The sequence below is a fragment of the Nyctereutes procyonoides genome, unplaced genomic scaffold, assembly GCF_905146905.1.
Source record: "Nyctereutes procyonoides isolate TBG_1078 unplaced genomic scaffold, NYPRO_anot_genome, whole genome shotgun sequence".
Classification (NCBI taxonomy): domain Eukaryota; kingdom Metazoa; phylum Chordata; class Mammalia; order Carnivora; family Canidae; genus Nyctereutes; species Nyctereutes procyonoides.
Window position 1 is genome coordinate 9,570,057 of NW_026575144.1, and position 14,872 is coordinate 9,584,928.

The following is a 14,872-nucleotide window of genomic DNA, read 5'->3' on the forward strand; positions in this document are numbered from 1 at the left end:
TCCCTGGGTCCTTGGGATGGAGTCCCCGCATCAGGCTCCCCTCAGGGAGCCTGCTTCTCCCTCTGCCTGTGTCTCTGCCTCTCTCTATGTTTCTCTTATGAATAAGTAAATAAAATCTTTAAAAAAAAGAAATGCTGAAATACAAAAAGGCAGAAAAATATCACCCATTAACTCATTTGCCGAAGCTGTTGTGGTGACTTATCACTTTGACCCAGTTCCTTTGTCTCTTTTGCCCTTCATTCTCTCTTTTTTTTTTTTTTTTTTTGTCACGGTTCGCCTGATCCCTGTTGACACATGGCACATTAGCGTTAGGCGGCAAGGGCTCCAGGCACCTCTGCCTCCCAGCCAGTACCCTGTCATCCTGGGGAATATTTCAGACCCAGAGCATTTTTAGGGCCAGAGAAAGAACAACAGCCTTAAAATAAGGCAGCAGAAGTTGGGGCAAAATTCCTGAAGCCTGCATATGACATTTGTGCTGCTTTTCAGGGGTGGCTAAAGCCAAGCTTGAGAAGAGATGTTGAGTTCTATTTTTAGAGAATGTGGCAAGCTAAATTCTCAGAATCAACACTCCTGTTGAAAACAACTTTTAGGAAGCCAGATAAAGTATTTAAAAAATCTTGCAGGCACTGAAGAGTTGACAAGATACTAAAGAATTGCTAGGGCCAAAATCTAAGGGAAGCCAGAAGTAAAGCAATTCTAGGAACAGCTCTTGCCCTGAGAGTGAGTGTTCGCTTATCTAGATTTTCTTGCACGTGGGCTTTGACAGCTTTGTAAAGCTTGGGGCCTGCCTACATGAAGCTGGGACCCTGAAGGGCTACGCCACAGGGTAAAAGTGAAGGAGTTAGCCAGAAGTAAATCCTAACCCACACTGACACTCAAGCATCTGAAAGATAAGTTGTCTTGACTCTGAGCACATGGTGGTGGTAGTGGTGGCGGCGGCAGTGTTAGTGTGGGGCACAGATTTCTGAGAAACTGTGAACACAGCTGAGTCCTCACATGTATCTGCAGTCCCAATTTGTAACACCTGGGAGGACCAAGAGACCTCAGGCTGTGAATTTTACCATCATTTCCTATTAGTTGTATCGTAGGAGATCCCTGGCACAAGCAAAATAAATCCTTTCTGGAGAGAGGCACTTTTATTCTAGGTTTCCAAGTGTTCTATCAGTAATTCTTTAAGGACAGTGAACATGACACTGTCAACAAGGAAACACATGGAAACAAGGTAGTATGAATAAACACCAAAGTAACAGGTAACAGAAACACACTCCAGGACTTCAGCTACTGGGATTATTAGGTACACATTGTTAAAAACAAACAAACAAACAAACAAACAAACAAACAAACAAACAAAAAACCCAACCCTTGGATGCTCTATTCAGGAAGTAGGGGAAAAGCTAACAAATACCCATGGGGAACAAAAAGTATAAAAACATGACGTAATTGGGTTGGAAAAGAACAAAATAGAGTATCTAAAAATTTCTGTAAGTGAAAAAGAAACTTATAAGTGAACATATATATGTTATAAGTGAAACATAAAAGCTTAAACATCAATAAAAGAGCTTAATAATAGATTAAGTAAAAGGAAGAATTAATAGATTGGATGATCCATTAGATCAATTCAGATAAACCCCCAAAAATGAAAAGTAGTAAAAAAAAAATTTAATGTAGAGGGTATTGGATATTTCGGGGCACGTGACTCAGTCAGTAGAGCATGTGACTCTTTTATTTTTTCCTACCCTAAAGATTTATTTATTTATTACAGAGAGAGAGAATGAGAATGCACAGAGGGGAGGGGCAGAGAAAGTCTCAAGCGGACTCCTCACTGAGCGTGGAGCAGGGCTCAAGAGGAAGGAAATTCTCTGAGACTCTCTGGATTATCTTCCAATCGGATCTGCAGGATGGGAGCCACGGAGCTATTGGAGCCCTGCCTTCTGAAGTTAACTTGTTGGCATCAAATCACGGGGGGGGGGGGGTGTGGGGGGAATTTCCTTCCTCTTTAAGGGTGAATAATATTCCAATGTACACATATACCATATTTTGTTTATACAGTCATCCATCAATAGACACTTGGGATCCTTCCATCTTTTGATTATTGTGAATCATGCTGTTATGAACATGTTTGGGCAAATACCTCTTTGCGAATATTTTCTCTCAGTACTAGACTTGACTATTCATTTTTTTAATGATGTCCTTTGATGAACAGGTATTTTAATTTTGGTGAAGCCCAAATTGTCAATTTTTCAGAAAGAAAGGAGAGAAAACATAGGACTGGAGGCAGTATTTGAAGAAATAGTGGCTGATAATTTCCCACACCTGTTGAAAAGACATCAATCCACACATTCAAAAAGCTCATAAATTCCAAAGTAGGTAAGTAAAAAAGAAATCTACAGTTAGGTATATCACAGAGAAACTGAGGAGTATCAAAGGCAAAGAGAAATGTTAAAAAAAAAAAAAGCTGAGAGGTAGGGAGAGGGAAATACATATTGTCTCAAAGAAATACCAGGCTGACTATTGACATCTCAACATCAATGGCACTTAGGAGGTAGAGAAAGGTCATTTTCAGTATGGTGAAAGAAGTAACCGTCAAACAGGAATTCTATATTCAGGAAAAATTCTTCTAAGAACAAGGGAGAAACAGACATACATAGAAAAACAAAAACTAAGAGATATTACAATGACCAGATTCTCATGAAAAAAATCTAAAGACTTTGTGCTTTGAACAGCAAAAAAATGATCCCACTTGGAAAGGATCCATAGAAAGGAAGAAATGGACAAAGAAAATTGTTAATATACAAGTAAATCTAAACTGTATAAAACAATTATAATATCTTGAGGAAGTTAAAGCCATGACCAATGTACAACAAATGATAATATCTGGGGATTTAAAAAGATAGAATGGGGAGCTTGGGTGGCTGAGTCGGTTAAGTGTCCAACTCTCATTTTCAGCCCAGGTCATGATTTCAGGGTTGTGTCAGTGATTACATCAAATATACATGGACCAAGTGTTTCAATTAGAAGACAAAATTGTCCAGCTGGAAAAACTATTCAATCATATACTATTTACAAGAAATACATATAAAACATAAGGACATACAAAGGTTGAAAATAAAAGAATAGAGTCAACTGTTCCAGGTTCAAGTCTTTGCTTTACCACTTTTCCTAATTTATAAACTTGGGCCAGTCATTCAGTCTTGAAGCCTTACTTTTATCATATACAAATGTGGCATAATAGTCTCTATTCTAGCTACCTTATTAGCTAAAATCAGTTCATGTATGTGTAAGTGCTTCTTATAGCATAAGACACAGTGTTTTTTTAAAAATTTATTTATTTATGATAGTCACACAGAGAGAGAGAGAGAGGCAGAGACACAGGCAGAGGGAGAAGCAGGCTCCATGCACCGGGAGCCCGATATGGGATTCGATCCCGGGTCTCCAGGATAGCGCCCTGAGCCAAAGTCAGGCGCCAAACTGCTGCGCCACCCAGGGATCCCAAGACACAGTGTTAACGTAAGAGATGCATGACTTGTTAATGTTAACATAAATGAATTGTTACAGGGTTTCTTAGATACTCTAGTGGGTTATATTGCTGCCCCCTATTTCCGGCTGACTTGTGCACCCCTCTCAATTCAAATTTTGAAGTCCTAACACCCAGTACTTCTAATGTGACTATATTCAGGGGTGGTGTCTTCCAAGAGGTAATTAAATTAAAATGAAGTCATTAGGGTGGGCACTAAATCCAGTATGACTGGTGGTCTACCAGGAGGAAATTTGGAGCAAGACAGGGAAAGGGGGAAGATGGAGTAAAGACACAGGGAGAAGATGGCCATCTCTAAGCCAAGGAGAGAGGCCTCCAAAGATACCAATCCTGCCACTATCTGATCTTGAACGTGTAGCCTTCAGAACTGTGAAAAAGTTAAATCTTGTCGTTTTAAGCCACCTACTTTGTGGTAATTTGTTACAGCAGCCACAGGATCCTAATATAGGTATCATGAAGGAAATAAGTGAAGATGTGGTAGGATAAGCATCCAAGGGTGTTATGGCTGCCCCTTGGCCTGTGATACAGAGAATCAGACATTTCTGAGGCCAATTCTAGTGACCAGCAACAGTACAGTGATGAGGTTTAGGCAACTCCAATCATTATCATAACAAAAGGCAGTCCTGTTTCTCTTGACACATATGAGAACCACCAATATCATCTATGCACCTTCCACAATCTGTCTTCTACTCACTCACATATCACCTTCAGCAACTGTTCGATATCAGGAGAAGCCATTAAGAAACTGATAAGGGGGGCAGGGCAGGATCAATCAGAGGGCTCAGGGCTCCTTCACTCAGTGACAAGTCCAGCTTCCTGTGTGATAGGACCACCCTTGGTGAAGCCCCGCATGTTCCTTATTCACATCTGGCTAACCTCTAACTGCCTTTGCCTCCTTAAACCACCTTTGGAAGTTGTAGCCGAGGACGGGTTGGGAGCTAGCTCTGGCTGTGGATGACAAGGGTGCAGATGGGCCCAGAATCCTGTGTTCCTACTAGCCTACCTACCTAAACAGAGTGCCATCAAAGCGTGATTTTTTCAGCTTTCTTTCTGAGAGCTGCTGTTGAGGTATATATCATCAGCTTATGGTAGTTACTCAAAAGAATTATGACATATCAATGGTGCTGAAATGGATGCCTTCCAAAGGACAGGACAGGAAGAAAATGACAGGGATAGAAATGAGACAAAGAGGAGAAGGAAGCATTCAGTTGGTAAGCTGACGCACAAATGCCCACATGGCAGTGCTGGTCTGTGGCATGAGCCCATTTCCACCTCCAATCCTCGGGGCTGAGGCGTAACCCGGTAAGAGGCAGTACTATTCTGTGTCTCCAACACCAGAGGCAGGGTAGACCTTCTTAAGTACAATGAGGGGTGTATTTCCCCATACTAACCAATATTTGGAACCCAACCAGTCTTATCAGAAAACACCGGAGGGAAGCCTGCTTCATAGTGGCAAGAGGCTGAGCCAGGTACAAAACAGCCACAGTGCTCATAGCATCTGATGGCTCACAGTGTAGAGTGGGCCTTCTCCTTCAGGAGCTCAATAGGTTTTGCAGTAATCAGAGTCAAGGCATAAGGGCCTGGTGAAATTGGGTATTGTGGCACCAAACTCTTAAGGATGGGACCATATCTTAGCCCTCTCTGTACTCCTTGCACATGGTAGGTGGACAACAAAATATTTTGTTAACCTTTTGTGGGCTCTACCACAACTAGCATAATAGGTCGGGGGAGAGATGCAGCTGGGAGGGAGCCTGATATTCCATGGTCTAATTTGAACTTCCAAATGTTTAATGATAGAGCCCAGGGTGTACTGTGGTACTGGATCCTTTCATTTCTTCCACTCAACCTAATCTTTCTCTTAAATCCTGACACATTCTCTCTTTCCATGTTCTTCTCTATTCCTTCTTTCTCCAACTGAGCACCAGTAATATAGATTTAGTGAAAACAAATCGGTGGCAACTTCACAAGCTTTTGTGAAAAGGAAATAAGATCCTTCATAAGTCCCACTGCCAAGTCTAAGGAAACACACCATAAGCAATAAGCAACGGGTGGGAGAAATTTCTTGTTGTTTTCAATTCTCTCACAGCTCCAGAAATTGATTCTCTGAGATGGCTTTTCAGTGAGGAATCAGATGTAACCTTATTCACTCCACTGCCAAGTACATTGCCACCACACAGGGACTTCTTGATTCTTATTATTACACTCTTAGGGCTGCTGGACTTAGTTATTTCTCCCTTTACCCAGCACAAACATTTTGTGTATGCTCTAGATACATATTTTCAAAACACCACACCCAACATCCTCTTTCAGGGCAAATATACAAATAACACAATTTACAAAATAACTATAATTATAACCTAATAAGAAAGCAGGAGGGGCACCTGGGTGGCTCAGTCGTTAAGTGTCTGCCTTTGGCTCAGGTCATGATCCCAGGGTCTTGGGATTGAGCCCCACATCAGGCTCCCTGTTCAGTAGAGAGCCTTTTTCTCCCTCTCCCTCTTGCTGCTCCCACTGCTTGCCCTTTCTCTCTCTTTCTCTTTCAAATAAATAAATACAATCTTTTAAAAAGAAGACAGCAGGAAAGATAGCAGAACACTAATAAAATGTATGTTTTTTGTTGTTGTTTTTAGAGAAGTGTCAGAAAAGGAAAGTAATTTTTAGATTTGGCACATTCTCAGTGAAACCACACAATTAATAATATTTTTTTCAATAGGCATATTTTTTTAATATAGAAAAGCAGTGTCAAAGGTCGTGCACAAAGAAATGTTACCAGATTGTGTTGAAAACTTCTGTGAGTTCTAAATGACAATGATCATTTAATGATTCATTGATCACAAGAGAAATGGGTCGTTATCTCCTTACATAGATTACCAAAGTCTTTATTAAGTGATTTAGAGTTTTAGTTTAAAAAATGCTTAACATGATAATTAGCTAATTCATGTAATTCTGGTATTTTTCCAGGCTGCTGGCTACATGAATTATTCAGTTTGCGTGTATGTGGGTTTGCTTTGCTTAGATATGCCCATGTATATTTGTTATTATTAATAAAACCTAGATTCCTCTGTGAGACTAGAATGTAGTCTATTTTTAACATTTATCCACCTTTCATGGGGAAATAATACATGGAATCATATACTTCTTTTATTAAAATTTTAAATTCTGAATAACTGATTTTCTTGATATCTGGTTTTGTCAGTATTCCCACCTGAGAGGCCTCAAACATTTCAGAAACTTTTCAATTGGCCATAAAAAGAGAGAATGAACAAATATATGGCTACGTGGTATATAACACTGCGTATTGTTAATTCTATTTATAAAGTTATTTTCAAAACAGTGTATTACCGTTTTTGAGTCAGAATCTATTTTATTTAGGTGCCACTGTCCTTGGTATCTTGACTAGAAAACATTAAGCTATTTTTTTTAAAGTAGATACTGTGCTCTCCCATTGAAATTCCAACTCTGTTGGTATTTGTTGTTCCTTTTTAGCACATTGCCAGTGATGGGACCGAGGGAGTGGTGCTCCTCCTCCCTAGTTCGCCCCTCTTTTGCCAATGCCAGTCTCAGCTCCACTCCCTGCAGACACCTCCTTGCTGGGCTGCCCTTGGTGCCCGTCGGCGTCCAGCATGCGCCGTACTCATTTGGCCCTTCCTCACCCCTCCCTTCCACCTCGGAGCAGGGATCCTCCCCCGGCCCACACTGGAAGAGGCACTTTTTTTATACCACCATCACTTTGGCATGAAGCAAAGGACTTCCCAGCCTGGAAGAGAAGTGATTGTCTTCACTTACAAACGAAAACTAGTTCATTAAATGCCGAACACAACTCTTCAGTTAGATCCCAAGACTCAGTAGGGAGTACTGTGACGCGAGTGCCCGCCCCGCCGCAGGTGGAGCAGGTCCCGGGCGCCAGCACCGTGGACAGCGCCCGGCGCCTGCGGCGGACCAGAGCCGCCAGCTGCTCACCGCAGCGCCCTGCACAGGGAGAGGCTCCGGACCCCACCACAGAGGGCCAGGTCGCGGCCCCGACGGGGCGGCCAGTGTTTGGGAATGGATCTGATCCAGAGGGGGAAATCCCGAGCAAGGGAAGACTTAAGTAATGGTGTTGCAGGGAGAGCACTCATTCCAAGTGTTGTGGAAATTGACACAAGAAGATGGGGGGGGCCTCCTCCTCCTCCCTCGTCCCCCCCTCCCCCCCGCCGCCCCACCCCAGCAAATAAACACAACAAACAACTTTACGCAACAGACAGAATGGCTGAGTTTAATGCTTCAAGTTTTCCATTTCCTTCCACAGGGCTTTGTTTTAAAAATAACAAAATGAGGTAAATAAGTTAATGTATGTACACGTTATAAACATTGTGTAGGGTTGCGGCGGCAGCAACTCGAGTTGTTAGAGACAAAGTTGCTGCAGCGGTGACTCGAGTCAGCCACCTGCAACCTGAGCCGATTTGTCGTCCTGAGGAGAATTCGCTCGCTGTTGGTGGCATGGGGTCTAGAAGCATTTGCGGTGGACGATGGAGGGGCCGGCCTCGTCGTACTCCTGCTTGGTGATCCACATCTGCTGGAAGGTGGACAGCGAGGCCAGGATGGAGCCGCCGATCCACACCGAGTACTTGCGCTCCGGCGGGGCGATGATCTGCAAGGCAGAGAGCGCGTCAGGAGGGCCAAGCCCGCACCCCCGAGCCCGCCGCCGGCAGGGGGCGCGAGCCGCCGCCAACCTTGATCTTCATGGTGCTGGGGGCCAGCGCCGTGATCTCCTTCTGCATGCGGTCAGCGATCCCGGGGTACATGGTGGTGCCCCCCGACATGACGTTGTTGGCGTACAGGTCCTTCCTGATGTCGATGTCGCACTTCATGATGCTGTTGTAGGTGGTCTCGTGGATGCCCGCCGACTCCATGCCTGGGGGCCGCAGGGAGCAGCGTGAGCGGCGGGGGCGCCCCGGGCCGGGCGGGCCGGGCGGGCCGGGCGGGCCGGGCGCGCCCCCGGGCCCCGGCGGAGGCGGGCGGGCGCGACTCACCGATGAAGGACGGCTGGAAGAGCGTCTCCGGGCAGCGGAAGCGCTCGTTACCGATGGTGATGACCTGGCCATCGGGCAGCTCGTAGCTCTTCTCCAGGGAGGAAGAGGAGGCGGCCGTCGCCATCTCGTTCTCGAAGTCCAGGGCCACGTAGCACAGCTTCTCTTTGATGTCGCGCACGATCTCGCGCTCGGCTGTGGGGGGCGGGCGCAGGAGAGGAGCCCTGAGCGCCGGCCCCGGGGCCCGCGCGCCGCCCCGCCCGCCCCGAGCGCCGCGCACCTGTGGTCACGAAGGAGTAGCCACGCTCGGTGAGGATCTTCATCAGGTAGTCGGTGAGGTCGCGGCCGGCCAGGTCCAGGCGCATGATGGCGTGCGGCAGGGCGTAGCCCTCATAGATGGGCACGTTGTGGGTGACGCCGTCGCCGGAGTCGAGCACGATGCCTGCGCGTGGGGCGGGGCGGGGGCCACGGCGGGGGTGAGCGGGCGCCCCGAGGCCCGGCGGGCGGGGGGGGCGGGGGAGCGGGGGGCGGGGGGGCGGGGCGGGCCGCGCGCACTCACCCGTGGTACGGCCCGAGGCGTAGAGCGACAGCACCGCCTGGATGGCCACGTACATGGCGGGGACGTTGAAGGTCTCAAACATGATCTGGGTCATCTTCTCGCGGTTGGCCTTGGGGTTGAGGGGGGCCTCGGTGAGCAGGGTGGGGTGCTCCTCGGGGGCCACGCGCAGCTCGTTGTAGAAGGTGTGGTGCCAGATCTTCTCCATGTCGTCCCAGTTGGTGATGATGCCGTGCTCGATGGGGTACTTGAGGGTCAGGATGCCTCTCTTGCTCTGGGCCTCGTCGCCCACGTAGGAATCCTTCTGACCCATCCCCACCATGACGCCCTGCGGAGCGCAGACACCACGCCGAGGTTACGGCGCCCGGAGGGGCGCGGGGCGACCCCGGCCACACGGGGACCCCGGCCCGGCTCCCTCCGCCGGGGGCGCTGCCTGACCTGGTGGCGAGGGCGGCCCACGATGGACGGGAACACGGCCCTAGGGGCGTCGTCGCCGGCGAAGCCGGCTTTCACCAGGCCGGAGCCGTTGTCGCACACGAGGGCGGTGGTCTCGTCTTCGTCACACATGGTGTCTGGTTTCTGCAAAGGACAGGAAGGCCGCGGAGATGCGCGTCGGCCGGCCCGAGAGCCCTCCCGCCCCGGGGCCCGAAGGACACCCCCGCCCGGGAGCGCGCGCGACGGGCCCGGGAGCACCCAAAGGACCCGTCCGGGCCTCGCTCCCGGGCTCAGGGCTGCGCTGCGACGGGAGAGGGGCACGGGGTCGTCGCGACCTCGCGGACACCGTCTCCCGCCCGGACCCCGGCATAGGGGCCGCAGACATTTCTCCGCCCTCGCGGCGGGCTACCTGCGGCGGGACCCGGGCGCCGGCGCCCCGCCTCTCGGCGCCGCGGCCGCCCCACCTGGGAGGCCAGGCCCGGCCGGAGGAGCCCCGGCGCGCCCGCGGGAGGGGCTTCGGCGCTCGGGACGCGGAGGGGGGCCCGCCGCACCCTCGCGGGCGGCACCTTTCCTCCTGAGGGCCCCCCCGAAGTTGTGGCCCCGCAGCCCTTTGGCTCTGGCCTTCGTCGGGAGGGCATTGCCCTCGGGGGGACTGACGCAAAGCCCTGAATCTGCCGGGCACACACTCAAGGGCAGGCAGAGGAGCCCAAAGGCGCTGGGGAGAAATTTGGAGTTTCCCAAACTGATGGTGTCGTCTCTGAAGCGCGTGTGGCTCTGAGGACCGAGACGCAGGAGGCAGAGAGTAGGCCTCGGGGTTGAGCAAGGCGGTCGGTTGGGTTCTACCCCGGAGTTCTCCGGGCTCCCTCGGCGGCGCCCCGTCACCTCGTCCCCCGTCCTATTGTTCGCCTGCCCCGCCCCCTCCCCCACCGCCGCCCTACCTGGGCGGGTGGCTACACCTGCTGCTCTCCGGCTCGGGCCCTGGTCGCCGCGGGAGGGAAGCGAGGCTTCTCTCGGCGCTGTCCGCTGCGGTGGCCGCCGGTCCTCGCGCTCAGGTTTTATATAGCCCGCGGGCGCCCCCCCCGCGCCGCCCCGCAGGAATGTCGCTCCCCTTCTCGAGCCATATTTGGGTGTTGGACACTAGAGCCCCCACCCCCGGCCGGCTCGCGGCCTGGGCCCCCGCCCGGGTCCCCTGCGCTGACCAAAGAAGGAGCGGCCTGGCCCGAGCCCAGGTAACGCGGGCCGGGCCGTATATGGAGTGTCTCCCCGGCCGGTCGGCCCCTCCCGACCCGGCCCAGTTGCCCGCCCGAGGGGACAGGGTGGGGCGAGGGTCACCGCGCGCGCCAGTGGGTGCGTGCGTGCGCCTGCGCTCCCGGAGCTTGCACCTGTCCGACAGGCCTCCCCACCCCGTCCGCTCTGCTCGCACCGCGCGCTCCGGCGGGTGCCTCCCACAGTTCAGCCCTTCCTTGGGCTTCCTCAGACCCCCGGGGCCCCCCGCGCGGCTACAGGGAGCAGGGAGCCACGCCAGGGGTGGGACGGGAAGGCCGGGGGTAGCAGCCCCGGGGGCCCAGGAAGGCAAGGAAGGAGACCCCGCTCCCCGCCAGTCGGCTTCATTTCTCCCTCCCCACCCCTGAGCTCCCGGGTTCAGAGCGCTGACCCCAGTCGGCCCCCGCCCCCGCCCCCGCCCCCGCCGCGGAGAGGGCCGCCGGCGGCGGGAGGGCGCGCAGCTGTCGCGGGCCGGACAACTGGCGGCGGGAGGCCGGAGAGGCGGGGAGGAGGAGGAAGCGTAGGGCTCCCGGGGACAGGCCGGGTCGGCGGCTCTGGCAGCGCCAGGCACAAAGCCAGGGCGCCCGGGAGCTGTTCGCCTCGGGGACGCGCAGCGCACACGGGAGGGGGGGTTCATAGAGTGAATTTGGGGAGTGTTCTCTTTCTCCTGGACGGACCTGCCCCAGGTTGGGTGGGCCGAACTGAGTCCCCAAGTCCCCACCTCCTCGGTGGGGTAAGAGTGTCCCCGTCCTGGGGCTTCAAGGCACGGGTCACACCCCACAACCTGGGGGTGGAATGGGTGAAGCGCCCTTACTAAATGAAGCCTTGCCCGACCTTTCCTCCCAGTAAAGAGGACAAGGACATTGCACTCTAGGATGGGTAGCAATTTTTCCTTCTGCAAAGGCTGAACAAACTCATCTTTATATTTAGAGGATGATGCCTTGCCAAGGCCAGGCCACTTCCCAGTCCACCTTGGAGAGTCACCATCCACCAGAGACTGGCTGAAGCGGTTCTATTTATATCACTGATATACGGGGATATGCCTTTCAAATTTTCTAGAAGGATTTGGATCTACTTATGGTATGGTGGAATGAGGGTCAGAGGAGGTTATCCAGTTGGTGCCTGGCTCACATTTTCTCTTTTTTTTTTGGGGGGGGGGCAAGGCTGGGGGAACCAGCACAGTCCTAACGCTGCTGTAGAAGGCATAAGGAGAAACAATTTTCTGTGGTGAACTCAGTGACATGCTTTGAGGGGTACATCAGTGAGAATGGAATCATTCATTTTTCTGACGTGCTTAACTGTTCCCAGAATAGCTGCGATTCACATTTGGTGGTGGAGCCCAGCAACTGGGACAGGTGTGGATTCTCTGGAGGAGGGACACAGAGCACATGTAACCCTCCTCTGTAGCCCACCTCATGGCAGCTCTTCCTAAAACCATCAACGTCAATTAAAAAATAGTTTGGTTAGTATGGGGCCTATGTGATGAGTATAAGGGGTGTGCCAAAAGCTACTGTGGATTCATATTCAACATTTTCAATTATTTTAGAGAGTGACAGAACTATATTTCATTTTTAATACCTCATGTCCTGCTTTCAGTGGGTAGTGAAGACACTAGAAAAAAATTAACTGGCAAATGGGCTGTCGATACAATAGAAGAGGAAAGCTTAAATTTTGGCCCGAAAGTAGGAAGAATAGCTAGAAATTTGGTATTTTAAAGGGGAACGGGGTTGTCAACATTTTCCCAAACTCTTGCTCAGTGCAGTCCTCTCTCCTACAGCAAACTTTCCTAAGCCCAGAGTCCAGCAGCTTCAAACACACAAAGCGATGAACAAAACACTTCCGGGATGCCTGGATGGCTCAGTGGTTGAGGGTCTGCCTTCAGCTCCGGGCCCGGGGTCCAGGGATGGAGTCCCGCATCCAGCTCCCTGTGGGGAGCCTGCTTGTCCCTCTGCCTACCTCTCTGCCTCTCGTGTGTCTCTCACGAATAGATAAATGAAATCTTTTTAAAAAGAAAGGAAAAAAAAAAAAAACACTCCCAAGGAAGAAGCTCCTAGTTCAGCAAACCTGGGGGAGCGGCCCCGAGAACACCCAGCCAGACACCTGCTCTCTGCCCACGGTTGGAGCCGTTTAAATAGTCTCTGCCCGGTCACTACAGAGCCACCCAGTACCATTCTGGTCTTGTTGAATTCTCATTGGCCTAGGGAACAACTTCACCAGCGAGTGGAAAAACGGTCTCCATACATGTACACTTGGGGGGAACGCACCAGTGCCCTGCTCTCGCCTGATAAGCGGGTGACTGCCTGCATACCCTTTTGAGAACTAAGTCGAGCTCAGCCACGTAGGGCGTGCCTGACAGCGCCTGCTTCTAAGTTTTCAGGTGCAACCCGGCTCTGGACACTCTGACAGGGCCCTTGCATGCTCACAGCTCCCTCATCCTCAGCCCTGTCCTCTGAGCTCCTCACAAACCTGTATGCCCACCCTCACTTTTAACTATTCTGAGGTAGACAGGTGAGTCAGTTTTAAAAATCAGAAAAGCAACGCTCAGGGAGTTAGACCACATCCCCAGGTCCCACAGCTGAGGCTTGGACGACCCTCCCTCCCACTAGCAGTCAGGGTGGGGTGGGAACTGCTTTCCACCTTTCTTAAATACTCCCCAACACTTGATTTGGTTCTGGAAACGTAAGAGATCCTTAAGCAACCTTTTCCGAGGGGCCAAGACGTCCTACAGTGAAGTCAGGACTTCTGACCTGGCCATCTCTACCGGCCTAGGATTCCACTGGAAACATCAGCTCCCACCCCGCCCCAGTGTCTGGCATCGTGTGTTACAAGCCTGCACTTTGCAGTGAAGCATTTCTGGGTGTACTCCCCTCCACTCTGGCTACATGACCTTGGCAGCTTACTTCAAGAAAGACTCCATATTCTCAACTGAGGACACTACCTACTCCTGAACACTGACTTGAAGATTAGAATGAAGTGCCTAGAACATGGACAAATAGTACAGTATCTTTCTTCTGAGCCTTTGGAGGAGGGGAGGGGGGTGAGATGGTACAAGAGGGGAGCAAAGGACATTCAATATTACTAGAACTGTTCGCTAAACACGTGTCAACATCAAAAACTCAACAAGAGTCATGTAATTTCACAGGAATTTGGAGTGCACACAGATTTTTGTACAAAGACTTACTATTTTAGTATTACCTAAAGTGGCAAAAATAAAGTAAAAAACAAAACAAAAAAACCAACCCAAACCATTTACTCTCAAGTGTAAGATCATTAAGGAGGCAGAGAACTATTAAATAAAGCATGGCATAGCCATGTGGTAAAGTGTCATGTGGTCATTAACGAACTGGATGTTGGGCAGCCCGGGTGGCTCAGTGGTTTAGTGCCACCTTCAGCCCAGAGCCTGGTCCTGGAGACCTGGAATCAAGTCCCATGCCGGGTTCCCTGCATGGAGCCTGCTTCTCCCTCTGCCTGTGTCTCTACTTCTCTGTGTCTCTCATGATGTGGTTATTTAATTAATTAAGATGTGGTTTTTTTAAAGGGGGGAGAATTGTTTCTTGGGGGTGTGAAAAAATTTTAAATTAGATATTACAATGATCTGTGCCCTCCAGAGGCACAGCACATAAAAAATATAGTTAATCTGCAGTATTAAACTTCCACGGGGGTGGGGTGTGTGTGGACTGATTAGGGCAAAATGGGTCTAAAAACTCCTCAGGAATGACAATGGGAAAAAGACTGGGGAACACTGGATTAAGGCTACATGGAGTTGCTCACAATACACATTAGGTTATAGAACACACAGTATGCACAGTCCCAGTCTAAGATACATTTCACTTTTTAAAAGTTTTAAGTAATCTCTATATCCAATATGGGGCTCAAACTCATGATCCTGAGATCAAGAGTTGCATGCTCTTCTGACTGAACCAGCTAGGTGTCCCTCATATACATTTCAAACCTGTAACTGAAGCTATTTCTAGCTGGTGGGATTACAGGGGTTTATCTTCTTCCGTATACTTAGAAAAAAATACGTTACACATTTCTACAGGTTTTTTTTTTTTTTAATTTTAGAATTAATTA

The 14,872-nt window shown here is 50.2% G+C and overlaps 1 protein-coding gene across 1 annotated transcript; it reads right to left on the minus strand.

Moving 5' to 3' along the window:
• Window positions 1-7,763: 7,763 nt before the first annotated feature.
• Window positions 7,764-10,598, minus strand: ACTA1 (actin alpha 1, skeletal muscle). The gene is made up of 7 exons (XM_055308987.1): window positions 10,474-10,598; window positions 9,539-9,679; window positions 9,104-9,428; window positions 8,825-8,986; window positions 8,548-8,739; window positions 8,248-8,429; window positions 7,764-8,165 (listed from the first exon to the last, which is right to left on the minus strand). Exons 2-7 carry the CDS (start codon window positions 9,665-9,667, stop codon window positions 8,022-8,024), a joined length of 1,134 nt encoding a protein of 377 aa, XP_055164962.1. The 5' UTR covers window positions 9,668-9,679; window positions 10,474-10,598; the 3' UTR covers window positions 7,764-8,021.
• Between the last annotated feature and the right edge of the window lie 4,274 nt (window positions 10,599-14,872).